This window comes from Pelodiscus sinensis, chromosome 5 (assembly GCF_052426305.1).
Source record: "Pelodiscus sinensis isolate ZL-2025 chromosome 5, ASM5242630v1, whole genome shotgun sequence".
Taxonomy (NCBI): domain Eukaryota; kingdom Metazoa; phylum Chordata; order Testudines; family Trionychidae; genus Pelodiscus; species Pelodiscus sinensis.
In genome coordinates, this window is record NC_143056.1 from 70121096 (window position 1) to 70148294 (window position 27199).

The 27199-nt window shown below is 43.1% G+C and overlaps 2 protein-coding genes across 2 annotated transcripts in view; one reads left to right on the plus strand and one right to left on the minus strand.

Moving 5' to 3' along the window:
* Positions 1 to 14897, minus strand: part of SLC39A9 (solute carrier family 39 member 9) — a 36051-nt gene extending 21154 nt beyond the window's left edge. The window contains exons 1-3 of the mRNA XM_006130290.5: positions 14161 to 14897; positions 6149 to 6257; positions 1939 to 2130 (exon numbers count right to left, since the gene is read on the minus strand). Coding sequence (XP_006130352.1) covers positions 1939 to 2130; positions 6149 to 6257; positions 14161 to 14256 — 397 coding nt within the window. The 5' untranslated portion in view covers positions 14257 to 14897. The remainder of the gene's footprint in view (positions 1 to 1938; positions 2131 to 6148; positions 6258 to 14160) is intronic.
* A 156-nt stretch (positions 14898 to 15053) lies between these two features.
* ERH (ERH mRNA splicing and mitosis factor) lies at positions 15054 to 26973 on the plus strand. The gene is given in 5 exon segments (XM_075927339.2): positions 15054 to 15098; positions 15100 to 15339; positions 18447 to 18534; positions 20850 to 20970; positions 26519 to 26973. Coding segments are annotated over 5 exon segments (588 nt in total). The 5' UTR covers positions 15054 to 15062; the 3' UTR covers positions 26622 to 26973.
* The last annotated feature ends 226 nt before the right edge of the window (positions 26974 to 27199 follow it).

Below are 27199 nucleotides of genomic sequence, written 5' to 3' on the forward strand. Positions count from 1 at the left end.
TCACTCTCCCCCATCAAGTTCAAGAGACAAGATGAGTAAGAAAATCTCTCCTCTTGGAGCAATGTCCATTGGTGAAAGTGAGACACTTTCTAAAGCTTATTTTTCATCAGCTGATTTTAGTCCAGTAAAACATATTATCTAATCCATCTTCTCTGTAATGCTCTGGGACCAACATGGCTACACAACCCTTTAAGTTCTTCTATTATTTAATTCCTCTTAATTGAAACCTAGGTCTTTAGTTCTGGACTATCCACCAAACACATTAAAGGTCATACTACATTCTAACCTTTATAGCTATTCTAGTTTAAGGAACAAAAAATCCAGTCTACCGAGGTAACATGAATGGGTAATTTAATACCACCAGTACAAGATTCAAGTCAGGAAAATACATTTTATAAATCCCTAACTATTATGGCAACACTTGCGGTTTCTCAGTTATATTTCATATAGCAGATAAAACAAAGGCTCAGAAAAATTGTTCCCTATGTTGTTCGGTTTTTGATTCTGTGCAACTTAATAGGTCAAAGACACAAGGGAGCCCATTTTTCCTAATCAGGAAAGATGGAAAAAGTGTTGTAAAAAGTAGACAAATTGCTCAACTGAGTTCCTTGCTACCCCATTTGCCAAGACTCTCTTTGAGAAGCTAAGGTAATAAGATAACTGTCAATACACAGACATGAGCATCTGTGAGGAAGACTTTCAATCAAGTTGAAAAGCTTATTATCTGTAGAGGGGAAAACCAGAAAAAGGGAGAGAACGATAAAAACTTTAGATCAACAAAATTTAAACATAAGCACATTGCTGAACACTGACAAGAAATAAGGATGTAAATGAAGAGTGACAGAAAGGTCATTTCAACAATATTTTGAACTACATTTTATTCAAAAGGCTTTTATAGGGAAATACATTAAAACTACAAATATTTAATGGCTTAGTTTTCAAGAATATTTACTACATTTTGTTCTGCTGTACAAAGAAAACCAGCATTCACTTACAGGGGAACTGCTCAGGAAGATTAACAGTGAAAAAATCACCATAGCCCCTACCATGCTTTGTGGCCCATGTGAAGTCCACTGAAGGCTTCTTGTGGTTGCAATTGTTAATCTGGGTGATCATAATGCAGGCGTTTCTCCCATTAAAATTTACAGCCTGAACTAAGCCAATATTTTGTTAGCTGAAATGTTTAATTCAAAGCAAAACAATAAATCAGCTAATGAAGTTAAGGCTCTGTCTCTTCAGTGTTGGATATTTGCTGTCAGTGGACTAATTTGTCTCATATTAAAACCAAGGGTATGTCTAGACTGTAAAGTTTTTCAAACTCTGCCATGTCCAAGGAATGCGTCTGCTCTTCTGAAATTTTTTTTGGAAGAGCAGTCGCACTTTTTCGGCATCCCTGTAAGCTTTGTTTTACGAAGACGAAGGAATGTTCCAAAAAAGGGTTTTTTTCCTCCACATTTGGCCCAGTGTAGATGGGCCAAATGTCAGAAAAGCCTCTTCTGAAAAAAGAAGCAGGAAAAAGCTATGCAAATTGTGAACCATAATTTGCATATCTTTTTCCGGAAAAGCTATGTAGTCTAGACACAGCTCTCCACTGCTTAAAGCCTTAACACACAATGCTGCTCATCTATTATTTCTAAGAAGATTTTCTGTCAGCACAAAACAGTCCACACACTTAAGAATTATTAAGCAAATATTCACATTATGTTGGCTTTCAGCATAGGCAGTAACACTATTTCATGTTACAGACCATGCTTACATTTATGTTTGTAGAATATCTAGCTAAACAGAGCTGTCATCCCGGCTGGGGAATCTGGACATTACTGTGTTAAAATAGAGAATAAATAATCACATTTGGAAAATACAGCTTTTGTTCATTCATTTTGGTTGCGGTACAGGCTCCAAGGCAAGTGTCAGTTTGGCAGGAGAGGCTTTACTTACCATCTGTAGAGTGCACATGGGAGCTGCCTATCTGGTCCACCAATAGCATGAAGACAAAACCAAGGACAAGGGAAACACCAATGTACGCGTGTAATTTTGAATGGTCGTGGCCATGATCATGCTCAGCTGTTATTTCTGCTGCTTTTTCAGATTCAATCACATTTTGAGTCTCACTGGCATGATGGTGTTTCCCTAAAGCAGATAAAAAGGTTGATAAGGAGTGAGGATCCCAAAGGTGGTGATATAATATTTTTTACTCCTTCACTTAAAGCATTTTATATACCTGGTCTTAACAACATAAAGAAAAACTGATTTAGGATTTTTTGTTTTGTTTTTAATGTCCTAGTTTATCCCAATTTGGGGATCAACACTGACAGAATTTGTAAACTTGTTCATCCCCTTCCTTAATATCTTAGTGGAAGGAGAAGAGGAATGACTCCTCAATAAGCAAGGAGGGTCCATGTTACCTAAATGCAACATTCAAATACAGTTATATTTATAAGAATTGCTGTATATTTTAAATCATAGATTGCCAACTCTACTGAAGTTTAAAAGGACATTGTCAAGTACTTTTAGGCCATAAGCTTGACCCTATCTTCAAATGAATAACACAACGGTGAAGTAAATGTCCTTGTAGTACCCCATAAAACATGTTATTTGTTCACCAACAGTTTTAATTAAATTTTTAAAAAAAGACTTTATAGTGCAATTAACCAAACCAAATATCACAATGTGAGAGGCAGGGATGTTAAAATGTATGTAATGAAGTACTATGTAACTGCTGGAAATTTTAGCAGTTATATGTGGGGCAGCAGTCGGCTCCCCAGGAGTCAGTGTGCACAGGGAGAACGCTTTTAGGCTGGCACTCAACACATACTGGCTTCTGCCTGCCGCCCTGCGCTGCTACCTTCATATCAGAGGCAGCAGCATAGGGCAGCAATTTTTAAGTTGGCTCCCCACACGTACCAGGAGCCTGTGTATAACTGTGAACAGGAACCAATGAACCCAGGCTCATTGGTTAACCCTTTACATGGTTACACTTTCACATCCCTAGTGAGAGGCAGCCCAATTGGTGGTTCTGATGGGCTCTGTAGTCCCACAGTCCAGTTTGCATCCCAGGGAGCCCATCTCAATATTAGCTTCTTGATAATATGATCAGTCATCTCCAGCTGCCCTCTTGCTGTGGAGTTGGGGAAAAAATAATGGAAGCATGGTGACTAGTTTGAGCAAGAAGTTTTGGGTTTTGTCCCTGACTACAACATGAGTAGAGCATGTCCTTTAACCTCTTCGCTCATCAGCTAACTCATCTATACAAAAATACTGTAATGTGCCATAGCACAGCTCATCTGAATCTCAAAGTATTTTATAGAGACCAAAACAGCTGCAGCTATCTTGCCAAATCAGTGACTGTGGGTATGCCTACACTTGCACCCTCTTTCATGAGAGGGATGCAAATGAAGACATTCGAAATTGCAAATGAAGCCAGGATTTAAATACCCTGCACTTCATTTGCATAATCGCGTTATGGAGCTATTTTGAAATAACAGTGTCTGTTATTTTGAAATACAGCTAAGACACGGTTATTGCAAGAGAAAACCCTTCTCTTGAAATAACTGGTAAACCACATTGTATAAGGGTTATTTCAAGAGAAGGATTTTCTCTCGAAATCATCACATCTTAGCAGCATCTGTTATTTCGAAATAGCGCCATAACGTGATTATGCAAATGGTGCATGGGATATTTAAATCCCGGCTTCATTTGCAATTTTGAATGTCTTCATTTGCATCCCTCTCTCAAAAGAGGGTGCAAGTGAAGATATACCCTGAGTCAGGAGCTCAGTTATATTCCAGATTCCCAGTCTCCATTTTAACCTCTATAGAATTTGATGCCTTCATCACAAAACAAGGATACTTGTTATGTTTTTTTGCTAGGTTTACTTTGGGCACGTCTAAACTATATCCCTTTCCGAAAGAGGGATGTAAATTAGATCGAAATTGCAAATGAAGCCGGGATTTGAATTTCCCGTGCTTCATTTTCATAATAGCGGCCGTGCATTCTTTCAAAAACGGGTATTTTGAAAGTGAAAATGCCAACTAGACGCAGTTCTTAAAAAACAAAACAAAAACAAAACAAAAACAAAACTTTTTCGAAAGATCGTGTACTCCTCATTTTTTAAGGTGTCTGTGGACATTCTACAGCCTCCTGAAGAAACAGTTGTGCATGATGAAACTGCTGGGTAAGTCTGGGGGGCTATGTCTACACTGCAACCCTCTGCTGACATAGGGATGCAAATCAAGCACTTCGGAAGTGCAAATGAGCCCGGTATTTAAATATCCTGGGTTTCATTTGCATACTCCCGCTTGGGCGCTGTGCCGATCAAACGCCCTTTCGAAAGTGAAAGTAAAGTGTAGCCGCGGCTCTGCCAACAGCGGAGAGCTTTTTCGGCAGATCCTGTACTCCTAAAAGCTCCCCGCTGTCGGCAGAGCTACTTTCACTTTCAAAAGGGTGCATGATCGGCACAGCGCCTGAGCAGGAGTATGCAAATGAAGGCCAGGATATTTAAATACCGGGCTCATTTGCACTTCCAAAGTGCTTGATTTGCATCCTTCTGTCAGCAGAGAGATGCAGTCTAGATGTAACCGGGGGGGTTTTGGTTCAAATGCTTTAGTAATACTGATTTCTAATATGAGGACTACTGGCTTAATTAAATTAATGGCCTCTTGAGGACAGCAGCCACTGTTAGAGACATCTGGGACAACCTTAGCAAAACATAATTATGTTTCACTGCTACTCTTACTATGAATTAAATGGACCTTTCAACAAATCACTTCAGGGTAGGGACTGGAACACTATGCACATATGTTCAATTATACCTAGAACCCTGCATTTCCGTGGATATGCACTTTATATCTGCAGGTATCCACATCTGCAGCTCATTTTTGCAGATATGCATACAAATTTTGTATCCACACAGGACTGTGCATAGATTGTTTAATTTGCAATTAAAGGGACACTAGAGCATATTGCTCTTTTTGCACTCTTCTTACATCTCCCTCTAGTCCATTTTCACAGCTCAGGCACTATTCTTATTCAAGTCTCTCACTCTTGTCTTTGCACCTTCTTTTATGCTGTCCTCTAAGTTTGAAACGGTCTCCTTGATTTTGCAAGCCACTAAAACACCCTTTCTTATTTCAAACTTCCTTAAAAGCTCTGTCTCTGGAAAGCCTTCAAATAATAATCCAAAGACATGATTTAAACCCACTTTAAGGGAAACCAGAAAGTATAACTTTCCGGTTCTTATACACTTGCACAAAGCAGCAAAGTTTATGTTGCAACACACAGGAAAGTTTATTGATTAAACAAACTTTCCACTAGAATTTGAAAAGATTTAGCAGAAAACATTTTACTTGCTTTTGTTTTTTAACACTTTTTTTTATAAAAACTTCATTCGGGATACATATAATCTCACTGTATCTTTAAAAATAGCCTTAAGTATGAACAGACAAGTGAAAAAAGAAGAGAAGACTGTCCATTTCCTAACGTACAATTTCAATAAGATTTAGATAGAGGACAACACAAAACAACTAGTTTAAGCCAAGAATGAGTATCCCTTTACGGCACTGTTTCTCAAAATGGTCCACGAACCCACTCTAAGAAAGCTGCTAACGGGCCGCTCCAGTTTGCTTACTTACCGGCTTCGCAGCCTCATAGCCTCATGGCTCCCATTGGCTGCGGTTCACTGTTTGCAGCCAAGGGGAAACACAGGAAGCAGTGGCCTGGGTCATGATGCTTCCCGCGGCTCCCCTTGGCTGCAAATGGTAAACTACAGCCAATGGGAGCATGAGGCTCCGTGGCTGTGAAGCCAGTAAGTAAACAAACTGGAGCGGCCCGTTAGCAGCTTTCTCAGAGTAAGTCTGCAGACCACTTTGAGAAACACTGCTTTAGGACACGTTAAGACAAAAATCAAGTCTTTATTAAGTATTTCACTAATTTTACAATTAAAAAATGTGGATGACTAGATAAGAGTCAATCAGAATATGGTTACTTTCAGGTAGCATACAGCGAAACTGGCTGTACAATTAATGTATATCATTTCATTAATAAAATAGGACATCATGATATATTGTCTGCTAATTCAGTCTTGTGCCTTTCTCACTTATCAACTGTTTTGCAAAAGGACGTGACGCTGTTTGTTTTGTTTTTTTCTCACCCTCCAAAATGTCTTCATAAAGTGCATGTACTCCTTCAGGCACAATTACCGCCAAGGCAGTTCCACAGAGAAGCCCAGCACCCAAAACTGTCACCAGCTTTAACCTTTCCTGCAAACAAATATAAAACAAGTAACATTCTTTAGTAATAAACAAAAACCTCTCCTATCCCCCCCACAAAAAACAGGAACTTTAACATTTGATCAATATTTTTGCTCAAGTGCTGAAAGGACCAACAGCATGAAAAACTTCAGCTCCTGATCCACAGATCAAGGCAGGATGGATACATTGCAAGTCTCTCTTGCGATATTTATGGGATTACTTTAATCCAGTGTTAAAGTGAGCTCTCTCATTCAAAGACCCATCATGCCCTGCCAAACACTAACACACTACAGTACAGGCAGTCCCCGGGTTACGTACAAGGGACTGTAGGTTTGTTCTTAAGTTGAATCTGTATGTAAGTCGGAACTGGTGTCAGCGCTGGTCAGTTTCAGCAGCGGCTGAATCAGGACGCCTGGGGCAGAGCAGCTGGGGTGCTGCCGGGTTGGTCAAGTAGCGCCCAGAGCGGCGCTGCGGGGCCAACCAGCAGCACCCCTGCTGCTCTAGCACAGGCGTCCGGAGAAAAGCCAGGTCTGCTGGGGGGGGGAGAATAGGGGGGCCCGCACTAGCTGCGCCCCCCCCAGCAGACCAGGGAGACGCAGGCAGCGGACCGAGATGCACCGCGGTCCCGCCGCCCGGGTCCTCCGTGGCTTTGCTCCGCATCTCCCTGGTCTCCAGCAGACCAGGGAGACACGGAGCAAAGCTGCGGAGCATGCGGGCAGCGGGACAGCCCAGACGCGCCGCAGCTGTCCCGCTGCCGGCGTCCTCAGAGGCTTTGCTCCCCGTCTCCCTGGTCTGCTGATCTCCAGCAGACCAGGGAGACGCGGAGCAAACCCTGTTCGTAACTGCGGATCTGACATAAGTCGGATCCGCGTAACTCGGGGACTGCCTGTACTATCATCTACTACAATCATTTAGCTTAAATAAAAACCTAACATTCCAAAAATACATGTTTGCTGCTGAAGTAAGTCAAATCACTGAACTGGTTGAAATCACTGGCTAAGCACCTGAACCAGTTTGTTGAAGTGCTAGATTAACTGTCTTCTGATAGAATTAGCCTCTTCTGTAGGTGCAGAGGGAGTATCTTCTTTTCAGTTTATTTAACTAGTTCAATTCAACAGCTAATTCATTCAATGCTAAGGACCCAAATGGGAGTTGAAAAGCAGGAAAGTTTGTGAATACAAATGAGGTACAAGAGGATGAGATCTACTAGTTCTAAAGTCTTAAAGGCTATGATGACCAGAAATAATCAGTTCAATTTACTAACCAAACATAATACTCTTGAATATTAAAACAATACTTTTAAAAGCATAACACTGATGAACTTTCTTCTTGTGTATTCATATTCACAGTAGTTTTATTTTAAAAAAAAATTAAAACGTGTTTTTCATCCATTTCACCTGAATTCCCATTTCTATACAAATGTAGATTGACACAAATGACAAATAAAAATTAAATCTAGTAAATAAGAAATGTAACATTCACTATTTTCTAACATAATATAAATATAAAAATTAAAAGTCTGAATAAATGTATGTTAACCTATGTAATTGATTAAATAAGTGTGCTGAAATACACTAAATCCGTCTAGTTAGCAAAAGGGAGGAGCAAATTTAGTTTAAAGATTATATTTAGTTTCAAACTAACATGTTTTAATGATTATCGACTATGAGAATCAACCTTTCTTTAGGAAAACCATAAAAAGCACAAATGGAAATCAAAATTAAAATTGATTATTTAAAATAAGATTTTCTGCTTGCTGGTTTAAATTATGATTGATAAACAATCAATGCTTTTAATCTACCCTATTGGAAACGCACAATGGGTTAGAATTTATCAGTCTTAATTTAGGATTCTTCTCCCCCAAGGCTATGTCTAGACTGCAGGCTTCTTTCGGAAGAAGCTTTTCTGGAAGAGATCTTCCAAAAAAACTTCTTCCGTAAGACAACGTCTATACAGCAAAAGCACATTGAAAAAGCGATCTGCTTCGAAAGATAGCGTTCACACTGAATGGACGCTATCTCGCATTTAAGCTGTGATTACTATGGACAGAGTAGCAGCCAGGGCATCTGTGCTTTCTCCTCTTTTCTCTTCTTTCGAAAGAACTCCTTCTACCCTGTCCACACATGCCTTTTCCCGAAAGAGTTCTTTCGGAAAAAGGCTTATTCCTGCATCAATAAATACTTCCTTGTATTTATTTTAAACTTGCTGCCCATTAATTTCATTTAGTACCTTTCCCCCAACAATACAAAGTGTCCAGTGTTCACTTTATATTTACTTTTATTACAAATATTTGTATTGTAAAAAAACAAAAAAGTATTTTTCAATTTACCTCATACAAATACTGAAATACAATCTCTTGTCATGAAAGATGAACTTACAAATGTACCTGAATTAAAAAATAAAGCAATGCAAACCATTAGAACTTACAAGTCCTCTCAATCTCTTGTCATGAAAGATGAACTTACAAATGTACCTGAATTAAAAAATAAAGCAATGCAAACCATTAGAACTTACAAGTCCTCTCAGTCCTATTTCTTATTCAGCAGATCACTTAAACAAGTTTTGTTACAATTTGCAGGAGATAATGCTGCCTGCTTCTTGTTTATAATGTCACCTAAAAGTGAGAACAGGCATTCACTTTGTTGTAGCATTGTGGTAACTGGTGTTGCAAGATATTTACAGGCCAGATGCACTAAAGATTCATATGTCCCTTCATGCTTCAACTACCATTCCAAAAGATGTGTCAGTGCTGATGATGGCTTTTGCTCGATAACTATCCAAAGCAGTGAGGACTGGTGTATGTTCATTTTTATCATCTGAGTCAGATGCCACCAGCAAAAGGTTGATATTCTTCTTCGGTGGTTTCTCTACTGGAACGCTATTCTTTTAAGACTCCTGACACCCCATCCTTTGCAGATTTTGGATGGCACTTCAGATTCTTAAACCTTGGGTCAAGTGTTGTGTGCAGATCTCATTGCCCCATTTCAAAAAAAGATATATTAGAAATGGAAACGGTACAGAGAAGACCAACAAAATGTATTAGGGGTATGGAACAGCTTCTATCAGAAACATTAAAAAGACTGATATTTTCAAGCTGAAAATAGATCACTAAGAGGGATTATAGAGGTCTATAAAACCTTGATTGGTATGGAGAAAGTGAATAAGGAAATGTTATTTACTTCCTCATGTAACACAAGAACCAGAGTGCCATCTAATAAAAGTAACAGGCAATAGGTTCAAAACAAGCAAAAGAAAATATATTTTCACATCAGTGGAATTCATTGCCAGGGGATGTTGTGAAGGACAAAACTATATGGTTCAAAAAGAACTAGATAAGTTCCTGGAGCATAAATCCATCAATGGCTATTAGCCAAGATGGTCAGGGATGCAACAGTATGCTCTAAGTGTGCCCTAACCTCTATTTGTCAGAAGCTGGGACTCGATGACAGAGGATGGATCACTTGGTGATCACTTACCTGTTTGAAACACCTGATATTTACCACTGTCGGATCTGGTAGGAACTGGTGCTTAAGTGCTGAGCAAGAAGTTGTCTTTATTCGGGATGTAAGTGAGTAGTCGAGTTGAACACTCACTTCCCCACCTCTCTGCTGCCTCTGAATCAGAGACAGAAAACGGGGGGGGGAGGGAGAGGACAGACGCCGGTCCTGGAGGGACAGAAGTCGGTTCCCCCCAGCACTGTCTCCATCTGCTGCCTCTCCTTCCCCTGCATTGCTGCCTCTAAAATCTGTTCAAATAACATTCCATAGTGCTTAAAAATTTAGTTTAACAGTATATTCAATCTGACAGAAAAATAATACCAGTTTTCCCAAAACCTAGGAAAAACAAGGCACCCAAATTAGCAAGTTGCTCAATATTTCTCCATAAGTGAAGTCAAGTTTCTTGCTTAAAAGCTGTAATATTGTGGCATCTAAACAAAAGCCCCAATCCTGCAAAGACTTATGCATATGTTTAACTTTAAGCAGACAAGTACCATTAAATTAACACAAGGTGTCTGTCGCTTAATTGTGGGGAAAAAAAGTCAACTTTGGAAGTCTGATTCCATTATCTACCAATTTCATGCCACAAAGTTTAACCCAACAGATAAGTCTCTGGCAGAAGATTGGAAAAGAAAGAAGTACTTGCAGGTTAGGACTGAGCTGAAATGGCATATCTGAATGCAGTTCTGGTGTGAGAGAAATGCTGCTGAAGCCAGCAGAAGCTTGCCTACTTACAACAGAGCCTCATTTTATCTAGTCTCAGTCTGTATTGGCAAATCCTTATTTGCAAAGTTATGAAAGACTTGTGATGAAATAAATGGTATACATTAGCACAAAACAAAAGTATAAGTAACAAGGGCAGGGAACTGGACTTAATGATCTCTCAAGGTCCCTTCCAGTTTTAGAATTCTATGAAGTAATGGATCTGGCTAGCAAAATTCCTTAGTACAAGAAATACATATTTGTCAATATAGTTCAAGTGGATCGAGTGTAATTATAAACTCAATAGTTGCTTTGATATTCAATATCAACCCCCCAGACTAGGGATGTAATAGTGTAGTTGATTAACTGTTAACTGATAATCAAAAGCTTGTAGGTTAATGCTATAGACTACACGTATTCCCCTCTCTCCCTTGCCAGTACATTTTTAGCAGGCTGGCCAGAAGCCCGGCTCAGTCCTGGATCACGGCATGTCCAGGATCTAGGCCTGCTGCGGCTCTGCATTTAAAGTGTATTAGGTACGAGGCGGGCAGGCATCCTGGCTCAGTTCTGGCTTGCACTAGGTCTGGGAGTTCAGACTCCCCCAGACAGGGGCTGCTATCCTGCACTGCTGCCTCTGTATTGGAGGCAGCAGCACTGGGCTACAGGCAGCAATTCCATGAGGGGAGCTGGTTTTTAAACTGGCTCCCCTCGCAGACCAGCTCCTGCCTGGAACCCCATGCTGCTGCCTCTGATACAGAGACAGCACTGCAGATTGGCTGGGGGCTCCCCGGGAGCAGAGCCAGACTGCACTGGCTGCCGGCCCTGGGGACTACAGAATAGTTGATTAGCTGAATAGAATTCATGAGGTTAATTGACTATTCAATTAATCGATATTTAACATCCCTACCCCACACACAGCCCTGCAGTAGATGGCATTTTATTCAGACATATTTTAATCTCTTTGTAACCCATTTATTAAAAAAATTAAGTCCAAAAAGGTCATCCCGTTCCACAATTTTTCTGTACTCCAGAAAACATTAGGGCTACGTCTACACTGGCCCCTTTTCCGGAAGGGGCATGTAAATTTCACTAGTCGTCGTAGGGAAATCCGCGGGGGATTTAAATATCCCCCGCGGCATTTAAATAAAAATGTCCGCCGCTTTTTTCCGGCTTTTAAAAAAGCCGGAAAAGAGCGTCTAGACTGGGCCCGATCCTCCGGAAAAAGTGCCCTTTTCCGGAGGGTCTTATTCCTACTTCAAAGTACTACTACGACGACTAGTGAAATTTACATGCCCCTTCCGGAAAAGGGGCCAGTGTAGACGTAGCCTAGCTGTTTTAAAGAGAAAAAAACTCTCTAAGAACTAGATGTTTCCACTGTGACCTTACTGACACCATATAAAAAGGCTGTATGTATCACATTCACAGCTCCCATTTAAGTCAAAGTGTGGATGACTCAGCATCACAAAGAATCTGACCCCAGGTTTTCATATAATTGACAATAAGCAATCAAACATAAAAGCAAGTAGGAAATTCACAACATTCAAGCTATCACATCAACAAAATAATTTCACCTATTGCACTCACACATTCATAAGCAAACTGCAAAACCCACTTCTTCAGATGAGATGATCAAGATCATTTATCTCATCTGAAGAAGTGGGTTATGCCCACGAAAGCTCATGATAGTATATATGTTATTACTCGCTGTTTTTAAAGTTACAGACTAGCATGGCTACCCCTTAGATTTTTAATAAGAGATGAGTTTATTTTGGGCCGTGGAGAAGTGTAAGGCAAGTGTTAGAAAATTAGGCACTCTCAAAGCAGAAAAAAAGATCCAAATTGTGTTACAGATTGAACCTCCCAAATCCGGGATTCTCTGGTCCGGCAGGGTCATGCACGTTGCTGGACTAAAGAGCCCTGGAGGCAGGAGTGGGGGCCAGCCAGAGAACACAGGGCTGGGAGCCCTGACTGGGCCAGCAGTGGCTGGGGAGCCCTGGCCCAGCTGTGGCACCCCTGGCATCAGCAAGGCCAAGCAGGGATTAGGAGCCCCGCCCTGGCCAAAGAACCTCCAGTATTACCAGGACCAGGTGGCCAACAGGGAGCTCGCACCCCAGCATGGAATTGTTGGTGTCAGCTGTGCCAGGTACAAATGAGGAGCTCCTGCTCCAGCTGGGAAACTTACTGCACCAGCAGGGCCCCAAGCCAGAGAACCCTAGGGAACTCCCAGCGGGAGCAGGACTGACCCCAGCAGTGGGGCTTGTGGCAGCTGGACGGCCCCAGCTGGGGAACCAGCCAGCGTTATCTGGGCCAGGAAACTGAGGGAATCCCTGGTGGCAGCGGGCTGGGCAGGCCTGGCTGGAGAACTCCCCAGCATCATCAGGACCAGAGAGCCCCAGCCGGAGTACCCAATTCCTGGCGGCAATGGGGCTAGGTTGGCCAGGCAGTGTTGGCCAGAGAACCCATGGTGGCAGCAGGGCCAAGCGGCAACAGGGAATTCTTGGCTGGGAAGCTCTGGGGAATCCCCAGCAGCAGCACGGGCAGCAGGGTGGGAGCCCATGAGTGGGGAAGCCAGCAGGGGCGCACTGACCTCCCCTGGTCCAGCAAACTCCCTGGTTTGGGACTGCTCAGGTACCAAGGGCTCTGGACCAGGAAGGTCCAACCTGTATAATAATAAACTGCACTGAGGTTGTATTTTAATAAAATAATCTCGGCTGCAGGAGTTTTGCATTCCCACACACTTAAACAAAAATGCATTTTGGACTTTTATTCCTTATTTCTTTATCTAGCAGAGTCAGGGAGGTTATGTTACCTGCTAGTGTGCTGAATTTTATTAACAGAAAGATTAATCCTCAAACCAAATAAACTAAAAAATGTCAAAACAGACATACAATTCAAAATGTTCGAACTTAATATCCAAATGAGAAGTGGACAACTAAACTCTTAGTATCCTAAGGTTACAAAACTATCATTTTGTTATTTCTAAATGTGAGAATGAACGTTAGCAATCAGGCTTTTGGGAACATTTAAGATTGTTTCTAGAGACCTTTATTAATGCAGACCCAATCTCTCAGTGGTACTGAATAACACTAACATGTAACTTCTTGTATCTCAATCATTTTGCATCAAATCCATTAAAATAGCTATTTTTTCCTTAGTTTTCCATTGCCAGATAATATGGATTTACCCTAAAAAAAGGCAGAAAATAGTTTTGTATTACAAGGGACAGCAACCATCTTTTTAATAGTGTAAATTTTGAACAACTAAACTGCTAACTCAGAACAAGTTTTGTAGAGAAATTCTCTTATTATTTGTATTACTGTTTTTAGAAGCCTCAACCCAGACAATGTAAAGACACAGTAAAAAACAGTCCCTGCCTCCAACAGTTTATCATCTAAACCATTAAAAAAATAATCGTTACCATCAGTAAACTCCTTACTACTGATGAGAAGTCTTTGTTCTACATATGGCACTGAGAGGTTCAGATCTGCAGTTCCAAATTAACAGTATGATTCATTTTAAAGCAATTTTAAAATACATTTTATAGTCATCACAGATTCTGTGCTGTAATGTACAATGAGATGTAATATTTCACTCAAAGTTTCCTTAAACTGCCACTGGTAACAATACTGCAGCAGATGACTTGGTCAGTGTGTTTTCTTTCATTCCCAATATTCTTGTATGACAAGGACTAGAGTCTGGTGGGACCTGCTTACCTCTGAAAAATTAACTGCCAAAGGAATAATCCCTGCCACATAACAGCCAACCAGCATTGCCAGAGACAGAAGACTGATGGAGATGAAATCATCCATGTTGTTGCTTTTTGTCCACTCGCTTAAAGTGAAATTCAACTTTTCCAGCTTTTACTGCATGTAGTTTTTCAACTTGTGCAGGTGTTGCGGCTCCAACCGAGTCATGAAGGTCAGAGACGCCTCTTCCCAGATGGTGCCAAAAGCTCCCACCCTCTCCCAAGAGCTCAGCGTGTGAGAGAGAAACCCCGCGAGCCTGGCCCTGATCCCTGGATCTGACAACGGCAGCAGGGACCCCAAGATCCTCTCCCTCACCCGCCTCCCTTGCCGAGGGTCACAGCGGATTCGGCCACCCGCGGCGCAGCGGAAAGGCCCTTCCTCTCCCACAGCCTGGGGCCAGAGGGCACCTGATCGCCGGGGTGAGAGCAGGACCCACCCCGCTCACAGACGGGACCAGCCCCGGGTGCCACAGAAAGGCCGCTCGCCCCCGAGCGCAGCTCCGTAGCGGGAGCCTGCCCCTTCCTAACCCGGAGACGCGGGCAGCGCGTTCGCCTTGCCGCTGCTGGGACTAGGCGGGGAGCGGCTCAGCGAGGAGCTCAGGCTCCAGGCTCCCCCATGCGCCCGACGTCCCCCGCGGCTGCCATAGAGGCCAAGTGGCAGATCCGCGAGCAGCTTCCGGATTATCCTCCCCTCAGCGGAACGGGGAAGGGGCGGGGGAGGGGCGAGGGAAGCGACTTTCTCACGTGACTCACTTTCTGTCGCCACTTGCCGCCCGATTCCAAGATGGCGGACGAGTACTCCTTAAGAAATCATCTTGGAAGGCGCGGGAAGCGCAAAGTCTCCGATAGGACAGGGTGCCCCTACCAAAGATGGCCGCTAAAGTGTCAAAGGACGGGGCCATTACGCCCCCTCCCAGCATGCACAACGCCAGGGGGATCGCCTCGCCGTGTGGCATTCTCGCGACAGTTTCTCAATAGGCCCTGCGGCGCTCTGCTCTAGTGCTGTGAAATCTATGGCAAGGAGCTGCGCGCTGGTTGGCGGTTGGTGCAGTGCTTCCGGTTAGCGCGAGGGGTTGTGGGGGACCGTTGGGCGCTGTTAGTTCGGGCCCGTCACAGTCAGCGGGGCTGTGGAGAACGAGTCGCTATGGTGAGAAGGGGCCGATCCCGGGCGGGGTGGGAGGCACCGGGTCGGTGGGGCCGCGCTGTAGTTCCGGTGGGCACGAGTCTGCTGCGGGCGACGTAGCGCTGCGGCCTGGCGGGGTCCCCAGCCGCGTGTCTTCTCCCGCCCCCGGGACCGAGCGAGGCACAGGCCCCGCCCCTTCCCTGCCGCGCCAGCTTCGCGGGGAGAGGGGCGGGGGCGAGCCTGGCTAGTCGGTGCCGGATCACGGGGGCCCTCGCGGGGTGGCGGTTTTTTCCCGATCGGGGCCCTGACTCCCCGACGGGCATTTCCAGCCCTGGCTGCTCATTGCGCAGGAAGGGCCGGGCCCGTGTTGGTGCCCGCAGGCAGCTTCCTTACCCTCCGCAGCACGTGTCTGCCCCGCCAAGAGCTCGCTGCCCGCTCAGTGACCGGGCTTTGTCTCCCGCTCTCCGCTGCACACGTGGGGCCCGCGACGGTGTTTTCGCCCTCACAAGACACGAGAAATTCTCGGTCTGTTTGGCCTGTAAAAGGCCCCGATGGGAGGACAACACACGCGGGGGCGAGGGAGCGTCGAGTCCAATTTTTACAAAACCTTTTGCGGGTCACTTTTCAATAATTATATACCCTTGTTCAAAGAGCTGCTGCTTTGAATTTGTGGGAGTTGGTGACGTTAAACAAGTTCCTTTTATTCAAATGTTTCTATGTTCACTTGGAACCCAAGGCCCTCTTTATATGTTAGGAAAACGAAGTGTAATTGATTGATATAATAGCTACCTGTGAGAGAGGATATTATGGTAAGCACTCTTTTTATAGGCTAATGCAGTGTTTCTCAAACTGTGCTCCATGGAGTCCCAGGGCTCCGTGAGGTTGACAAACTGGAAACATCGATAGGTACAACACATACAATCAGTGGACTGCTGGGGCTCCACATAAATTTTTACACATGTAAAGGGCTCCGGAGCCCAGAAACTTTGAGAACCACTGGGCTAATGTATCTTTGACATTTTTGAGTGAAATTCTACAATTAACTCAAGCTACTACTTCTAGCTGACATCAGAAGTAACTTAAAATCCTAAAAACGACGAGTAGTTCTGTGGCACCTTAGGATAGGGCTGGGGAACCTAAGGCTCAGGGTCTGGATGTGGCCCCCAGCTTGCTTGAATCTGGCCCCCGAGGCTTGGGACTCTTCTCTCCCCCTCCAGCATTGGGGAGCCCATGCGGGTGCTCCAGCCCCCTCTGCTCTCCAGTTGTGGAGCTGGAGCATACAAATCAACTAGCCTGGGCCCTCCTAGGCTCTAGTGTGTAAGGGGAATGTGGGGAGTATCTTTCTCCTTCTCAGTTGGGGCTCCATGTTAGTGAGGGTTGGGCTTTTTTTATTTTGCTTTTCACTTGTGTTCTCCCCTTCCCTCCCACCCTGACTGATTTTTCTGTGGGTCAGCAGCCCCCAATCCAAAAAAGGTTTCCCACCTCTGCCTTAAAATATAACTAATTCAGATGAGTGTCTAAGGTGCCATAGGATTACTCATTTTTAAAGTTAAAGACTAACACAGCTACCCCTCTGAGACTTTTAAAATCTGCTATATACCACCTTCATTCACTTGATTGTACTTATAACAGTGCTGTTCTGTCCTTTTTCCACCCCTTGCTTCTCTGATGTTCGCTGTGAAGGCAGCATTTTAGTCATGTTGCTAAGAGCTAATTTATAGTTCATAGAAGCCTTTCTGCATGGGTACAGAGTAAATGGTGAGGACTGAGCCTTAGTACTTTGGTTTTTTGCTACGGTAAACATGTTTGCATGCAGATGTCCGTAGGTGGTTATTAAAGCCATTTTTAAAAAACCCAATAAGAGCATAATAGAAGTGGCTATAGCAGGTCAGGCGACAGTTCTATTACGTCTGGTATCAGATGCATTGAAGAAATAGCAGTGCAAGGAGCTAGCTACAGTCCAAGAAATCAAAATACATCCATTCTCAAATAACTAACTGCAGACTATAGTTGTGGAACTTTTGAGTTCACTTGTAAATGATGTTGAATACTCAATCTCATGTGTTGGGTTTTCACCTTGAGGTGAGATTTGCAATGCGTGAAATGAAAGTTTGACCTTGTTTTTCCATCATTTATGGTACCAACCTCTCCCCCCTCCCCCTTTCAGGGCAGCCTCCCCTAACCCCTGCTGCTGCCAGTGTAGGGCGGGGGGGGGGGGGGGAATGAGAGGGGAGGAAGACAGCACCATGGAGACAGCTCCTGTTCTCCCCTCCCCCACTGCCTCTGATATAGAGGCAGCAACGGGCAAGGGGGGGAGTGAGTACTCAACTCCTCGCTTACATCCCTAGTTAATCTTGCACTGTATATATAGAAAAATGAAGGAACAAAGCTGTATAGAAGAAAAGCTGTTAATTGGTCTATTGCTCACGTACTACATGTTACAGATAGATCTATAGACAGATCTCAGTTTAGCAGTTGTTTCTGGTTGAAGTGTAATTAAGGGAGATGCTGAGACCCACTTTCAAGTAGGCTGATGACATTGTTGCACTGCGGGGGGGGAGAACTTTATACAAATAAGAGAAATTAAACAAAACCATTAATGGCCAGCACTTACCATAGAATAAACAAATCCACAAAATCTCCCATATAGTAGTTTTTTTTCTAAATTTTCATATCTTTTGAAAGAGCCTAAGCCCTTGAATAATGTCTTGAATGCAGCCAGTATTCAGTGTGAAGTAATCCAAAATTGTTATCCAAGAGAGACGCACGTGTATGCATTGACAATCCCAGGTTTAATGTAACTGTGATTGGAATAAAAAAAATTGCTGGCCAAAACAATGCCGCAAGGCAGCCCTCTTTTTGATTTCTAATTCATGGTATAATATGACATTTGTTTTTGGAACTACAGTGACCTCATAGGATTTTTTTAGGAAGAAATGCCAAGCCATTTTAAGGCCCTTATTCTGATTCCCCTTCAGACAGTAAGGTTTGTATGTTAGAAGTACATAATATATGTTTACTTTGAAATACAGCTAAATTTGTGTGTCATGGGTTGGTTTTCTAAATTTCAGTTCAGTCTTGGATTTTAATGTGTATTTCTAAGTCTGTGTGTCTGTCCTGTTTTTGTGCAGTCTCACACAATTTTGCTTGTTCAGCCTACCAAGAGGCCAGAAGGGAGAACATATGCTGACTATGAATCAGTGAATGAGTGCATGGAAGGTAAGTATTGCTGCCTCTCGGGTGAAGATGCTTTAGATGATCTCTTCTTCTTAAGACCAGTTTATTATTGATTATTTTTTCCAAACTTTCACTTGCTGAGAGAATCCACTCCATATAAATTTTCTTAAATTGAAATGGTATAAAAATAACATAATAAAAAAATGCCCTATTCTTGTAGCAGAATGCTGCAGAACTGAAGTGCACATGGGGGTGAAAGTTATTTCAAAAAGACTCTTTATATAATTTCACAAGTTTTCTCCCTGTATTTATTCCAAGTCCTTGACTGGCTAAGGCACTGACACCACAATAAGATGCATACTGTGTAGGGATGTAAGCTGCTGGTGGAGTTGCTACTCTATTAGTTGCTCCCCCACCATGCTGCCTTTTATAGAGCTAAGACAGAGGGAGCAGAAGCGGGTGTTGAGGGGAGCTGGCTTAAAAGTTGGTTATCCCCTCCCCTTTTCCCACCCCCCAGCAACAGCTCCGCTGCAGGGGGTGGGCCAGAGGAGGCAGAGGCACAGCAGGAAACCAGGTGTGAGCTGGACAGCTGAGTCCCTGCTTGCAAGGGATGCAGTGCTGCACCTCTGCTTTTTGAATGTAGTGAGTAGATTTAAAAGGCAGAGCCACACCAGACTCCCTTCTCACCTAATCAAGTAGTTGGTGGAAATTCCATTGGCTACTTGATTAGCTTACTAACTGCTATTTAACACCCCTAGTACTGTGCAAGTAATCTGCCTAAGTGCATCTTATTGTCGGATATGTCCTAATTTTCTAACTACTGATTTGTTACCCCCCTACAAACCAAATGCTGCTATGAACAGTGAAATAGTATTTATTTAGTTGATTAGCTCTTATTATTTTGAATAATCACAAACTCTGCTACTAGTAATGTGAGAACCAAAAAGTGTCAGTTTGACTTTCAGACACACGTTAGTTTGCAGGGATGGTTGGTTTTCACTTATAAAAAGGGCTGATTTTGTTAAGGATTCACTGGTAGCTCAGCACCTCTCATAATGAGGCTTACTCCTCTCATTCAAGTCAATAGAATGAGTGTTCAACACTTAAGGATCAGGCTCTGAGAAACATAGAACCTCGCTTTGCATAACCACACATGAAACAATTGGAGCGTTTCATTTAGAATTACACAGCAACATAATGTAGATAAGACCTGACCGGGTTAACATTTAAAAACTGTGCTATCTCACATTAACAAAAAACAGGACTGTGTAGCACTTTAAAGACTAACAAGATGGTTTAATAGGTGATGAGCTTTCGTGGGCCAGACTCACTTCCCATCACATTAGTTCTTAATATCTTAATGTACTAACTGAATTTGTTTACCTCAGCTAGACAATTCTTGAGTTGCCCAAAAAAAGTTCTTAGACTTTCTTCCAAGATGGGAAATATTGACTTGCTTTCACATTTTCATCCCTGCTATAATCTGATCTATTTACATTTGGAAAAGAGGAACTTTTTCTTCCTGCATCAAAGTCAGTTGCTCCATTTTGAAACTATTTACTTCCTTGTTTGATCCTGATGGACAGCTCCATTGCCAGGATTTGTCAACTTAACTGCTGCCTTGGAACCATCAACATGATCATTTTAATTTTTTTGGCCTGTATACTCACTCCAAAAACCCAAATATATTGTATATCTTTGTAAAATTATGTCTTGCTCTCAGTGTTCTGCACAGTTTAGCTCTAATTAATCCCTAAATGTTTTCTAACAGTCCAGTAAACAGTAGAAGTGTTGGTAATGCTGCTAGACATTGACCTCCTGTGGTTTGGCAAATTGTCTGGTTCGGCACGGGTCAGAGAGGTTCAACCTGTACTTTAACAAGGTGTAAATAATAGGGATGTTAGCAAACATCTTTTGTGTATGTGTAACCGCTGAATTCTTTTTAAGCAGTTACATGTTTATACACAGGGGGCAGGTGGGAACTGGTGCTGGCAGGGAGCTGGTATGTATAATTTAAGATTGCCTAATGAGCCCAGGCTTATCCGTTAGCACATATCTGGTCACACAATTAACATCCTTAGTAAATAACAGCAATTCATTTCCCACATCAGTGTGTTCTGGGTGCTATACAAACAATTATGAGAACTAATCAACATTGTAAAATTGAAATAAAATATTAAAACTGACTGGCATTGTCTATTAAAACAATTCTACAGCATACCTGTTCCCATTCCTAATGTGTGTCTATAAACTTTACTGTTCCCTGTAACTTTAATACCAAAAGGAACTTGAGGCAAACTGCAATCAGTGGCCTTTAAATGCCATTATGGTTGATACTGAAAGTTCTTTCTCTACAGGAGTTTGTAAAATGTATGAAGAACATCTGAAGAGAATGAATCCCAACAGCCCATCCATTACATATGATATCAGCCAGTTGTTTGATTTTATTGATGACCTGGCAGACCTCAGCTGTCTTGTGTAAGTACTTTGCTGTTGTGTGAATGCTTTAGACACTATCCTGTTTTGTGGGTGAGGGGATGGCTTCCCTCCCATTTGCGGAAAATAGATATTATAAAAGTAACAAGGAATTACAAGATTATGTACAAAATCTGTGAAGTAATACTTTATAATCTTATCTGTATTTTATTAGTTTTGGTTCAGTACAGTGATTGAATTAGCATCTCCATAAGGTGCTTTTATGAAATTGAAAAATTCTAATCTTGTTTGCTATTCTCACCTGTACCTATCAGTTGCTGATCAGAAATAAGTGATGGTTCCCTTTTAAAATGCTCTTATGTTCAGTATGGTGTAGTTAGCTGTGTTGATGAAGCACCCGTGTTGCATAAAATAGGTTGGCATTCCATATCACTCCTAGCAAGTTGCAGTGAAACATGACATTTGTCTGAGAATAAGTACACATAGCTCTGAAATTGATAGTTCCATTTCAGATCTTATCCACAATAATATTTGACTAAGTATTTGTACCCAAACAAAATTCAATAGAATAGCAAATCCCATTATAAATTGTAAGAGCTAGTACTTCATCCATAACTTAACAAAAACTTCATAAGAACGTCTTTCATGCAAGCTGAATGCTTATAAACCTTTTATATTATGGTTTAATTCTGAAGAATCCGCAGTGTCGGTAAATCTTACCCACTGAGGACTATATTGGCAATGTGTGAGGGAGCCTGCAAGCTGCACCTAACAGAACATGCTGCAGTTTTAGTATCTGTTCACATGGATCAAGATGGAGTGTTGCATGGCAGAAACATGGGGTAGGATTTAAAAAAAACCAACAACCTCAGGGGCTTGCGAGCACAACTGTTACTGAGAGTCAACAGGGTTTGTGTTCCTAAGTCATCTAGATGGTTTTGAATCATTCATCTTGCCTTTAGTCTCTAGTGTTCTTATTTTTGTATTAAAGATGAGGTCAGTTCAAGATGGTATTGTAAACTCTGCATACTTTCCTACACCTGAATAAGTAACTAGACCCATTTCTTTTGTTCTGCTGTGGAAAATACAATTCAAATCTCAGCACTTCTAGCAATTCACAACTGGTCTTCATACCATAAATATTCAGCTAATTTTTCATTTGCATCCTAAAATTTTGTAGAGATAAGACAAGTCTGACATTCAGTTAAAGTTCTTTTTTCTGTATATTCAGCTGACATGGGTGCAGCTGCTCTTCATAATCAGAGCACAAGTTAACCGCAAAAGGGTTGTCAGAGCATTGGATGACACTTGCAGGAAGTTACAGACTGTAGTACATGTGCAGATCTGTAAGTCTACAAAACTTGATTCAGCAACGGAGAGGCTATTTTTAATACAACAAGCGCACTCAAAAAATTATTTTTTTTTATAACACTATTTTGAGAAGTTAGAAAAAAGCCTGCAGGCTTTGGATTTGAGTTATGAGAGATATGAAAAGATCACTTATACGAGTTTCTGTGGCTTTATCTTGTCTCCCTGAGTTCTCCCCCTTTTGTGCTTGATCCCCACCCAAGGCTTTTCTAGACTACAGGGAACAGTCTAAAGAGGATATGCAAATTCTGTGGGAATTTGCATATCTTCTTCCGAACACCTTTCGAAAGTGAAAGTAGTTTAGATACGGCTTTTTTGCCAACCCCTGCACCTCCTTGTCGAAAAGCCGCTCTTCCTCAAAAAATGAGGTTTAAGCAGCTTTGACAAAGGGGAGGTGACAGGCTGCTGACCCTCGAGGCCACGGGTATGGAGACGCGTATGGAGATGCACCTTGCCTCTGAGACTGGTGCCTGTGTTACTCTGGCCCCCAATCGGAGGCCATGCCCAGCATGGGGCACCCAATGGCCCAGTTGGGAGCTGTCTCCCCGGGGCTGCCCACCGAACTTCCCCTTTAGTCCTGCTGGGGCCAGCGTCCTGCGACTCCGAGGGGACAGTTGCCACATCACAGCCTGCTCGGCTGTCCCCCACCGTACCCAACACCCATCTCCCTTCACCAGTGATCCTTAAGTCTTATGGTGTAGTCTCTTTGCCTGCCCAGTCCTGGACTGATTAGTCTTGGATTCCACGCCACCACAGCTACTTGCACCACTCTCACAGCTGCTGGGCCACGGTAGGGGGCCCCGGGCCTGCCCTCACTCCGGGTCCTGACCCAGGGCCCTAAGGACAGGGTGGCGAAGCCCTGTCTGGCTGGTATAGAGTTTCCCGTAATGCACCAATGCCTGGGGCTCCTTCCTGCATCCTGCCATGGGCCATGTCCTACCCGCCAGTCGTGGGTTCTCCCCCACTTAGCTCTCACAGATTCGCCTGACCTTCTACCGTCCAAAGTGTCTCAGGCCAACTGGCCTCTCCGTGCCCTCTCCAGCATGGGACCTTCTCCGCCAGCTCCTCCCCGGCTTCCTACCCCCTCCGCGCCCCTTCCTACCCCCTCCTCGCCGGGGGCCGCCTATTTTTTAACTCCCCGCTGCAAGGGCGAGGCTGTGCTGGGGATGCCAGCCGGTCCCTTCTGGCCCCGCCATCCACCCCCATCCGGTCGCTCCCTCCTTCCCTGCCAGTGGTGGCAGCCTGGGAGCATGCGCTAGAAGGCCACCTCCGGAGGTGGGGTGTTCTTGCACTCTACCACGCTGCCTCCGGCTCGGCGGGCATGTGGGACTTGGCTATGACCCCGTCGCATCCAGCACAAGTGCGGGGTTCTGCTGCCCTGTCATGGGGGTTCGCTGAAAAAGCCGTGTCTAAACTTTACGCTTTCGAAAATGTGATCTGAAGAAGATATGCAGATTCCTGCAGAATTTGCATATCCTCTTTCAACTTTTCCCTGTAGTCTAGATAAGCCCTTAGTGAGATTGGGGTGGTGCAGGGTTGACCAATCATGATGTTTTGTTTTTTTCTGACAGACTAAAGATAGGATCCTTGTTTTAAAAAATACTTTTAAAAATTGTACTCTGTTATTCTAGTACAATAGTATGCTTTTTTAATCGGGTACCTAGTCAAAGCTTTAGTAAAGCTAAAGCGTGTTTGAACAAAATGGTTTTAGCTTATAGCTTCCCACCAGATGGCACTCTTAGTGTGTAATGTATTATGTACAGTTTGTAGTCGCTCAGATATCTAAGCAGTTTGGTATCTGATCTTTCAGTGTAGCTTCAATTACTGATTTTTTCAGATGCATTTAGTGCTTCCTGAGAATTAATAAAAACCCAGTAACTTATCCTGAATGTATCTATTACGATTGCATAGAGATACTGAAAAACATTTTTACAGTCTTGGGTAGATTGTTTTGTAAAACCTCTAATATCTTGGACTGAGTCAAAAGGTATTACAGATTAGGTCATAGGCTTTGTCTACACTTCTAAAATTGAAGTGTAGCTGTGGAAGCGCTTTGACACAACAGTGGGGTCACAATAAGAGCACTGGGAGAGAGCTCTCTTAGGCCTGGGGAAAGCAGAAGAAAGATATGCAGTAACTTACATAGATGGAGTCGACTCATCTGAAATCCCCATCTACGCAGCTGGAGGTTGACAGGCGCAAACTTTCCTGTGGCTTTGCTTAACTCCTTGTGAGGAGAAAGAGTACCAGCACCGAGGGAGAGCTCCTTGAGTTCAATTTGGCGGGTTTGTATTAAGGATGTTAAAAGGCAGGTAATTAGCTAATCGTGTAGTCGATACAATTTGTATTGACTACACGATTAGATAAAGGAAAGCGCTCAGTGCTGGCTCATGCGGGGCCCGGGAGCTACCCCTGCTCTAGCTCTCCAGTTTAAACGTAGTAGGAGTCAAGTGCACAGGCAGCCTAGACCCTACTACATTTAAATTGCAGAGTCACAGTGGCAGTAGGTCTCTGGCCCAGGACTGAGCAAACCTGGCTCAGTCCCAGCTTCCACTGGGTCTGAGACTGCTGTGGCTATGCATTTTTAATGTGTACATATGAACTGCAGAGCCGCAGTGGTCCTGGACATGGCACAAGCTGGGACTGAGCTGGACTTGCTCAGTCCCAGTTTGCACTGGGTCCAGCAGCCCCTGTCCATGGGTGATCCCAGTGGGGAGCTGGGACCCCACCACCACCACCACCACGGACAGGGGCTGCTACTGGAGTAGTCTGTGGTCGTGACAGTCCAGAGGCAGGCAGCACCACAGAGATGGTCGGGGGGGAGAGGGGGGCAGGAATCCGCTTTTAATCTGGCTCCCTCCTAGCACCGGCTCCTGCTCGTCCTCTCCCGCTGATGTAATATTCAGCTCTGATAAGCCTAGGCTTATCGGGTATTCAGCTACTCACTTACATCCCTAGTCTATACTACACCTGCTAAATTGAACTCCAGAAGATCAATCTTGGCAGCGTTGATCTTCCATGTACTGTAGATGTGCCCTTAGGGTTTGGGTTTTAGGTAAATCATTTCCATGAAGTAAGTAGTTAACAGTGCTAGAATGTGGCTCCCAGCACTGTAGGACTGTCCACCTTGGCTCTTTACAGTGCTGTCACTTGCTGCACTCAGGAGGGAAGTGTCTTTTTGAGAAGGTTACAGTGCAGTACCTTGCCAGTGTGGACATACCCTTAATTTTTGGTCCATGCACCACTTAATTCTAATGATGTGTTTCTTGTCCTTGTCACAGGTGGCTGTGTTAAGAAATGTTCTGTTAATCTTGTTCAACAGTTGTTTTTTTTTAAACTGAGTATCCAGGTTAAGCACTGCATATTTCAAGAGACATGTCAGATTTAAGGATTAAAATTTGGCATGAGGGGAAACAAATCGAAGTACTAATATCTAACTTGATTTATGAGCTTGAGTTGCTTTTTGCTAGACATAGGTAGGACTGGCAGAAGTGGAGGCAATGTTTTAATATAGTTGTTCCCTGGGTTGAGTAGGGATGTAAGCAACTAGCCAATAAGCATAAGATTATCGGCTAGCCGACTAGTGATGTGACTAGTCGCTTCCTTCCCCTTGCAAGAGGGAGGGGAGCAGGGGCCACCTTAAAAGTCGGTTCCTCTCAGCACCATCTCCATGGAGGGCAGAGCAAGAAATGGTGTGAGTGAAGACTGCTCTATAAAGCCTAATGTGAATGGAAGAGCTTTATTTTATTAACTATTCTGAATCCCAGTTAGAAAATCTGGCTTAAATTACAAATTTCTCACTTAAATATTTGAAAATGAATACCATGCCCATCATCTCTTCAGTTCAAAGATCAGCATTTCAATTTTTAAAGAAATATTTCATGACTTAAGTAAAGCTTTCTAATTTTGAGATATCTGTTCATTTTCTGTAGATGGACACAGTTGAAATTTTAATGTAAAGGAGAAAGAAGGTGACCTAATTACTGGTGCTTGAAACATCTGGGTTCTGTTCCATGTTTTCTACTGATTTGCTGTGTAACTTGATCAAGGTCACTTTACACAAAATTCCAACTTAGTTGAAGCCTGATTATGCTTTCATTTGACCATCTGTAAAATATGGATAATTACTTGATATGTTTACGAACAGTTGTTGAGCCTCTTCTGAAATGCAACATTTTTTTGTCCTTCAGTATTGTATTAACCATTTTTTTTCTTTCCCTAGTTACCGTGCTGACACTCAGACATACCAACCCTATAATAAAGACTGGATAAAGGAGAAGATCTACGTCCTCCTTCGCAGGCAGGCTCAGCAAGCAAGCAAATAATGGGGCTAGCTCTTTAAGGGGCTTGGGGAGGGCTTGGACAACAGGTGTGTACAGTAGTAGAAGTTTTGTATCATAGTCATCCTGTTGTCATCGTGTTAATCTCTAGCCAGGACTGAATGTATTGTTAGATATACAAGGATTTTGTTCAGTTTGAAATCCTCTTTTTAGTGTAAATGATGAAAATGTAAGATCTTTGGCAGGGATTTAACTTTGGTTTTTATCTGGTTAGCTTACAATCCTACTTTGTTCAACCTCTACGGCTATTCATAAGCTTTGCCAGATTCACTGTATGTGCCCTTCTGTAGGATATCCAATTATTAGTGGAAAATAAAATGAATACGCTTTAGTTAAACCTTGTGTGCTGGACTCCTATCTGACTGTTAAAGCACTTTAGAGTAATTTAAATTATGGTGGCCAGTACCGTATAACAGGGTTTGGAAGAAGTATACGGACTAAATTATGAAAGATTTTCTGTTGCATAGGGAACAGCTTCATATGAGCAAACCTTTTTCTGTGTTGCAGTAGAAGAAAGGCGTTAAAGTGCTGTGTCTCTTGGACTAAGTGCTCCTGGCTTTGAG